Below are 8,468 nucleotides of genomic sequence, written 5' to 3'. Positions count from 1 at the left end.
ACACCTCCTGACCCGGGCATCAGAGCCTCTCCTCTTCACATGTCCGAACCATCTCAACCTCGATTCCCGCAATTTGTCTTCCACAGGAGCCACGCCCACCTTGTCCCTAATAACTTCATTCATGATCTTGTCTTTCCTGGTATGTGCATACATCCATCTTAACATCCTCATTTCTGCTACTCTCATCTTCTGAACATGAGGTTTCTTGACTGACCAACACTCGACTCTATATAATACAGTCGGCCTAATAACCATTCTATATAACTTACCCTAAGTCTAGGTGGCACATTTCTATCGCACAAGACACTGGATGTGAGCTTCTATTTCATCCACTCCGTTTCAATACGATGAATAACATCCTCATCAATCTCCCCGTTACCTTGTATTATGAATCCAATGTATTTGAAACTATCCTTCTTGAAAATGACTTGTGTATCAAACTTCACGTCCACTTAAAAGAAAAATATCAAAAACAATAACAATGAAAAATAAAAGAAATTTGGTCCCGATTATCTGGTGGAGTTTAAGAGGTCTTTAATATCAAATTGCTCATTTTTATAACCAGAGAGATCATTAATTAAGTTTTTAACTTATACAAATGGAATACTGTGGTTCCTACTTTTAGCATGTAATTCTCTTTTCGCCGAAGTTAATTAAGTTATTAACCTAGAAGTAAAATGAAGGATTGCTTTTCAGCTTCTTATGTTCCTTTTGATTTTGACATTTTCTTCTCCACCTCTTTGACGACCTTAAAACATTATATAAGTTGTAATACATGTTGTTTCTATAGTTGTGACAGTGAAATGCAATTAAAAATTTGATACTATTGGATGACACCTGAGAAGAAGATAAAGCAATTGAAGTTATATAAAAATATTATGAATGATCCAGTTCCTTTTTTTAAGCAAATGTTTTGAGAAAATCATAAGCACTGTCACCATTTTATTTACTATTTCATATCAACTTCTAATAAATTCAATATTTTCTCTTTTTAAAACCAGATATCAATGTAGCCATTAGAATAATTTTAAATTTCACAAAATAAAAATTTTCAAACACATTATATTTACCAAAGATTATGTAGTGTGAGGTTAAGTTTAATTTCTATGTTCCTAAAAAGAATGATATAATTACTTAAATATTCTCAAAAGTTGCATAAATATTTGAAAAATAAATAAAAAAGTTCATTTTAATCATGCTATTTTTTGAATAAAAAGTAGTTGAATAGCAATCAAGAAAATTATTGACTTCCCAAACAATAATATAGTTCTTGTTTGGACGGAGAGCATTTTTCATACCATTTCTGTACCCTACGCTATACTACTACCGTATACTAAGAGATAAAATATACGAGTATAACGATGGTATGTAGAAAGTATTTAAGCGTATTACCGCTCTATCTTCTTTTTTAGCTCAGTGAAACAAAAATTCTCAAAAGAAAAGAACAACAAAAAATTCACCTGAAAAGAAAAGAAAAAGAGAAGAACCAATTGTCGTAGAAATAGCCGGAAAAAGTTCAGCGATGCAACGTGGAAGTGGCGGAGGCAGTGGATTATCCCGGTACCGTTCAGCTCCGGCGACATGGTTAGAAGCACTTCTCGAATCCGACACTGAAAACGAAGTGGTTCTTAACCCTTCTTCTCCCATTTTACACTCACCCAATAAACCACCACCCCACCCATCAACTACTCAGCAGCAGCTTCCGGAGCTTGTTAAACCGGAAACTAGGTTCACTGGCGATCCGGGTCTGTTTGAATCCGGCGGTAGTAGTAATTTTCTCCGGCAGCAGAGTTCTCCGGCGGAGTTTCTTTCACATATTAACTCAGATGGTTACTTCTCAAGCTATGGAATTCCCTCCAGTTTGAACTATATTTCTCAGCCAATTAAGCGGCCCAGAGAAGATGATTCCGAAAGTTCGCCCCGAAAATTATCAGCCCACTTGGTTAGTATAAACTTTACCAGCTCATCTGATGTTAAAACTTTTGTTATCCCTAAATTCGGGTTGATATTTTTCTTGAGGCGAGCATGTGGATATTTCAACCTTCAAAAGTATTGAGATTACTTCTCAAAAAAAAAAGTATTGAGATTACTTTGTTAATGTTTGTAAACTAACATGGTCTTGAATATTCATCTCATTTGAGAAGTAGTACATGACTTGACTTTCCCTTAAAAAATGTTTGTCTACCTTTGTATTGTGTTTTATGGCTACGCGAATGAGATTGTTGAAAGCATATTTTCCTTGTGGAAGTAACATATATTTGTCTTCTTCTATATGTTTCTTTTCTTGTTACTCCCTTTGTCCCAATATATGTGGCACCATTTGACTTTGGATACAGAGTTTAAGAAGAAATCAAGAATGACTTTGAAACTTGTGGTCTAAAACAAGCCTTAGACATTTGTACGTGGTTGTAAATCATCTCATTAAGGTACTATGGATATTCTAAAGTTAAATTGTTTCTAAATATAGAAAGGCGGCGGGATGGTGTGCCACTGCCACATAAATTGCGACAGAGGGAGTATTATTTCTGTATGGATTGAACTTTAAGTCTTCTTGTTGTTGTCCAAATATAAGCAATGGCGAAAGATCAGTATACGAGGATAATTGAATTGGTTCCTTAAAATTAGTAATAACAAATTATTAGTTAATAACTCTAACAACCAATAGTCGTTGAAAACTGTTTGTGCATAAACTTTGAAGCAATTCTGTCTAATGTGTGACTTTTCTTTTTTGGTGTCTCCTGAAGCACTATTCTTTCTATTAATATTTACGTACTTACAGCTGTTTGTGTTTGGGAGGTGTAGAAGGGAGAGCCAAGTGGACAGTCACGTGGTTCTGGTGGATCACTGGATGCTGAAATGGAGAAGCTCATGGATGATTTGGTGCCTTGTAAGGTTCGAGCAAAGCGTGGTTGTGCTACCCATCCTCGCAGCATTGCTGAGCGAGTAAATCATATTCCTTTTCTTCCCCTTTCTCTCTTTTTACTTGTGATTACCTGGGTTTACAGGCAATTTAAATCAACCAATCATTAATCTAAAAAGGTTATGCTTGTACTTCTCTTGTGCAAGGTTCGTCGAACGCGCATAAGTGACAGAATAAGGAAGCTTCAGGAACTGGTGCCAAGTATGGACAAGGTAAATTATTTTGTGGGAGCTCCTTGTACATCTTTTAAAGTGCTGCATAATAGCAATTTCATGAGGGCTTTGATTTGTGCTAATTATAGGGATTTGGCGCTTGTTATTTTCACCCTTTTATCATGTCTCTCTCAACAGGAAAAATGATGAACAAGACAATCACCTTTAATCTCGAAGTGATAATCAATTTATTTATGACATCAACAATCCTAATGGGTGAGTCCATCAAATGAATGGAGAAAAGTAGTTACGAAGAATAAAAAATGTATCTTGTGGCAATTGATTCCAGACTTGCAACTGATTCTATAAAACATTATTCAATCTTAAAGATGATTTTACACAAATCTAATAACTAATTGTCCAAGTTATAGCCATAGTTAAAAGGCAAATGCTTTCTAAAGAAATACCAATGAATCCCTGCTAAATGGTTTACCATTTTCTACTGGGTTGATTATGGTCAATGTAACACTCACCAGAGATAAGCTCTTGCCTATTCACCAAAGAGGCAAAGACCAACAATCATTAGAGTCGGTCCTAATCTTTAGAAATTGTAAGCAGTACGACAAATTTCATTTCTACTTGTTGGATATGTTTCATCTGCTTATGCCAAGCCTTCCATGATGAACTCACAATAGCCAATTAACATCAAACCCTGAGTTTTTCCCCTGCATAGGGGGAGTAAACGGAGCTCTAATATTGATTTGTCAAAACTCAACCCTCTTGTTGCTAGTGGAAGTAAAGGCCAGATCTTGCCCATATTCTAGAGATTTTTTCAACAGTCGAAGCATTTTGAACAACTTCTCAGTGACGTCCTAATAACATGTACTAGCGTTACATGGACGATTTGGTTGGTTTTCAAACAGCAATTGTCGACCACCTCAAATATTTTGCAATATTAAATTCCTCACAAATGACACTTCTCCCAAACAGCGTGCCCATTAGATGAAGATTATTCTCCATGTGATGAAGATCGACTTAGGGTAGATAGTAGTATGACATAAATATCACTGCGCAGGTGGCATTCTTTAGTTGGGAACTTATCAGTAAAAATATATGAGGCTTTTTCTGCTAGGAAGCCAGGGTAAGCACAATAGACATCCTTTTGATAGTCAAAGCCTTAAGCTTTTGTAGAACCATACAGCCTAAGAGATCTTACGAGGACTATATATGATCTTACATGTAAAGTTCAAGGTGGATGATCCTAATATTGGTTGGGACCCGAATTTGTTCCTGGATTGTGTTAGACGCAGATTCAGGATTGAGGCATAATTGATTGATTGATTTGGTTAGATATTTTAGAAGATTACTCGCAGTTGTTTGATATGCGAGATATTTTATTTTGCTAGGATGAACATGTTGGGAGTGCCAGGAAGTACGGTTAAAGTGTCTTTTCCAAGATAGTATTTTGGTCAATCATCAGTTATTATGTGGGTTAAAAATGAAAGCACAATATAAGTAAATGATGCATTCCCAAACTTTCAAAAATCTAACCAATAGATCAAATGCTTAACCTTAGCAATGACCGCTAATATTACCAACTACGTCTTGATTCCATGATCTTTAATTTAAGTCTGAGTTAAATAATCCAGATATGGTACTGTTTCTAGGTGTATAAATGAGTCTTTGCCTTTATTAAAAAAATGAGTTTTTATCTTATAGGATGGGCAAAGTACTCCCATTGTCCCGTCTGTTAAAGATTGCACACCAAAATGTTTCTTCAGCTGAATGCATATGAAAATATCTTAATAGTTTGAGAAGTACTTTAAAATCTCCTTCCATTGACAGACATTTGATTGGAGAATACGATAGCTTAGATTTGGCTTCTCAAAATATCTTGGAGTTTGAGTGTAGAATCTCCTCTTTATTATCTCTGTCTCCCTTAGTCTTCTCTCTTTCTACCTTTTGCGCTCTCTCTCTCTCTCTCTCTCTCTCTCTCTCTCTCTCTCTCTCACATATCTCTATTTCACCTTTTCTGTGCCATATCATTTACCAAGCCCGTTCCACCCTTGAGCTTCTCTTAGACCTCAATATGTGGCTGATGCCCTGATTTATCCATATTTCTTATTTCATGTCTATATCCTTGGTGTTTTGACTTCACTAAGAAACAATGTCTTGCTCATTTTTGGGCTGGACAAAATGTCATGTTTTTGTGGTTCACGAGGATCAATAGTTGAAGAAGGTACATAAACAAAGAAGTGGACATGAAAATAATCTCCCACTCCCCCTTTCCCCCACAGTGAAAAAGCTATTTTACAATAATGTGACATTAAGAATGAACAAGTAAATCTAAGGTTTAAATATAAAAGATATATTTTTCAGCAGATTTTGGGGGGGGGGGGGGGGGCATCTAACTGGAAATAGATTGACTGTTTTACTTCTAGTTGACTATGCTGTTCTTATTGTAGCTCATGCAATTCATGATTGGCACTGACTTTTGCTATCCACAGCAAACCAACACTGCCGACATGTTGGAAGAAGCAGTTGAATATGTCAAGTTTCTGCAGAAACAGATTCAGGTAAGTCATGAATTCACTCATGTGATTGAATATCCCGAAACTCACACAGATAAAAGGTAGTGAGTTAGACAATAAGAAAAGTAACTTGGACAAAAAGAAATTAAGTGTCTGATAACCTCAGACCAACAATGATCAGTTGGCTCCTCGCTGCTGCACATAGAAAGTGAGTGAATTGCCAGCCGCATGCGATTTCTTGACCGGTCTTGTTTCATATTTCTGCAACAAGAAATTACTTCCAGTTTCTGATTAAATACATTTAGTTATTAATCTGTGAGATCTTTTAATATATTTATGTCACATAATTTGATTAATCATTAATGGTAGTTACTGACTTAATGAAGTGCGTAGTTAAAAGAGGAAGCACTGGATTGTCACAATTAGACCCAAGGAAGGGTTTCATTTTACAAAATCTAATGCTGCAGGAGCTTACGGAGCATCAGAAGAAATGCACGTGTTCAGAGAAGGATCAATAATTTGAAGAAGAGAGTTCCACTAGAGTATATAGGCAATAGTTTGCTCAGATGTATGCGCTTTGGACATGGTAATTTTATCCTCAACATCCTATTCTTCTTCATATGTAGATATTAATGGCAATTCACAAGAGCTTGGCTACTGCAGAATCCAAAATCAGCTTTTCTTTTAGTATTAAATCTAGGTCGTACTCTGTTTTTTGGTGTAGTTGTATCATGTTGTATAAGGTAGTGTCAATTTGCTTAATATCAAATTTCCTCAGCTGAAAGACTTCTCCTTTCTGAAGATGTAGTCAGAATAGGTAGACCTGTCCTGTTGAAAGCAAACTCAAATCAATAAATATTGTTGTAAATGTGAGACATGGCACATCATAACTTTCTTGTAAATATCAAATTTGACTTTATAGGTAAATCATTTGTCCATGTACGAGCATATGTTTTTGAAGCAACTGGCCTGTGTAGGTAGGAAAGAAGCTCATTGCAGGTCTGCTGATGAGAGTATTTGAATAAGGGAGCAATCTTTCTAATATGAGTTGCACATGTAAACGTAAGTTAGTAGGTTAAGGGATATCTGCTGGAAACAGCAGCTCTGCATACATAAAGTTTTCTTGGGAATAGCTGAAGAAATTATGATGTTGTAATATGTATATTATCCTTCTGTGCTGTGGAGAGAAGATAACATCAACATATAGATGCTCATAGTACGTATATTACAAACAGTGTATTGCAGGGACCAATTGCCAGCTATATTCACTCCTTGTCCCGGTGAGTAACCTTCTTTTCCTGTTTAAAAAAACAGAATAAAAGTATTACAAAATTGATTTTAGATGCTCTTGCTAGTTTTAATTCAGAATATGTAGTGTGTAACTAGCATCGAGAAACCAGTGGTGATGCACGACCTTTTAAGGAAAAGTGATACAGTATTACTTGTATGCATTGATGGCGTAAATTATTTACACTATCAAGTCATTTAAGCCAACTACAAGTGACATTACACAGCATTTGTAAATTGGTAGCCTACAAAATATGGTAAATGACCTATTACTTCCAGTAATACTGACTTGGTAGTGTAAAAATTTTGTTACACCGTCTGTGCATATAAGTTCAACTCAAAGTGATTTTAGGCTAAATATCATTATCTGGTTTATGAAGATGAAATGCTGACACAGCTTATATTTAATTATACGTTCTGCTCTCGCTCTTGGATTACGATTCTTTTTGGTTCATTTGCATGCTTCATTCTTTAGATTTTGTATCAACGAGTATCATGCGAAACTACATTGATTGTGTGCTTGGAAGCTTTTTCAAGAACAAAGGCTTAACTTGTGGGTACATCTTGATGAAAAGAATCGAATATGTAGCCAGTTCTGCATTCTACACTTTTATCTTCCTTATAGGTGAGCTATATTGACGCATACTGGTTGAAAGCTGTTGTTGAAGTGAGAATTAGAGACAACTAATGTTATTATGACTTCGTAAAATGTGCTTCTGTGTACACGGTTGGATCTTAGCCAGTGCACGGTGCACGGCCACACTGCTTTCAGCTTGGAAGTTCTATACCTATATGTGAAAAGTTCAAAAAATGTGTGCATCTATAATGAAGTTCACTGCCTCCAACTTTTGGATCAACCCCCACCTGTTGAGACCGTTTGACCTCGTCCCTTATGCATGCTTCATTCTCCGCTGCATCTTGATCTGCCATAAGTGTTTGCTTTTGTAAAGTAGGTGAGCTTTGCAATAACTTCTAGTCCTAGTGCAACATCTTGACCACCAACACACACATTATGGGTGTGTGCGCGCGCACAAGCTCTACAAAAAGAGACATGGTGTATTTTTCTAATTCTGAATTGAGAGGTTTTTGTTTCATTGTAATTTGAAAATTGGTATGTAAACATGAAATCCAAGTGTGTTAAGATGCAGAATAATATCAAACGGCGACAATATACCTAGTATATTCCCACAATATGAGGTGGGGAGGGTAATGTGTACGCAGATTTTATCCTTTGTAGAGGCAGAGAAGCTATTTTTGATAGACACTCAAGAAATGCAATTCTCAATCCAGAATAATATCAATAGCCAACAAATGGGTGCACAGTGCACTGATAGTTCATTAGTTGATAGGCGAAGCGTATATCATTCATATTACTTTTATCAACAAATAATTACACTAAGTTATCACTGTTTATGTAGGAAAATCTTTAATATATGTCAATTTCGGGCCATATCAAGACGACGTAGTATAAAGTTGTTGTGAGGTGGTGGTTATAATTAGTAAAAATTCGATTTTCATATTTGAATTTTTAAAATTTCTATGTCTTAAATTTGTTGCGACTTTTATAGAAGCTAAATT

General features: G+C 35.8%; 1 protein-coding gene across 4 annotated transcripts; it reads left to right on the top strand.

Annotated features, from left to right (window-relative positions):
* Nucleotides 1-1,391: 1,391 nt before the first annotated feature.
* Nucleotides 1,392-6,944, top strand: LOC104100322 (transcription factor bHLH80-like). 4 transcript variants are annotated; one of them, XR_687215.4, is made up of 6 exons: nt 1,392-1,942; nt 2,803-2,943; nt 3,067-3,132; nt 5,538-5,648; nt 6,071-6,189; nt 6,839-6,944. XR_687215.4 is itself a non-coding variant. In XM_009607537.4 (5 exons), the coding sequence occupies exons 1-5, from the start codon at nt 1,523-1,525 to the stop codon at nt 6,119-6,121; spliced, it is 789 nt and encodes a 262-aa protein (XP_009605832.1). In that variant the 5' UTR covers nt 1,393-1,522; the 3' UTR covers nt 6,122-6,476. The 4 variants fall into 4 exon arrangements, 2 of the variants coding, with proteins under 2 accessions (XP_009605832.1, XP_009605833.1); XR_687214.4 differs by lacking the exon at nt 6,839-6,944 and adding an exon at nt 6,526-6,805; XM_009607537.4 differs by lacking the exon at nt 6,839-6,944 and having other exon boundaries at nt 1,393-1,942; nt 6,071-6,476.
* Nucleotides 6,945-8,468: the final 1,524 nt, after the last annotated feature.

Source organism: Nicotiana tomentosiformis, chromosome 6 (genome assembly GCF_000390325.3).
Source record: "Nicotiana tomentosiformis chromosome 6, ASM39032v3, whole genome shotgun sequence".
Taxonomy (NCBI): Eukaryota; Viridiplantae; Streptophyta; class Magnoliopsida; order Solanales; family Solanaceae; genus Nicotiana; species Nicotiana tomentosiformis.
This window is presented reverse-complemented; position numbering and strand designations above follow the sequence as displayed.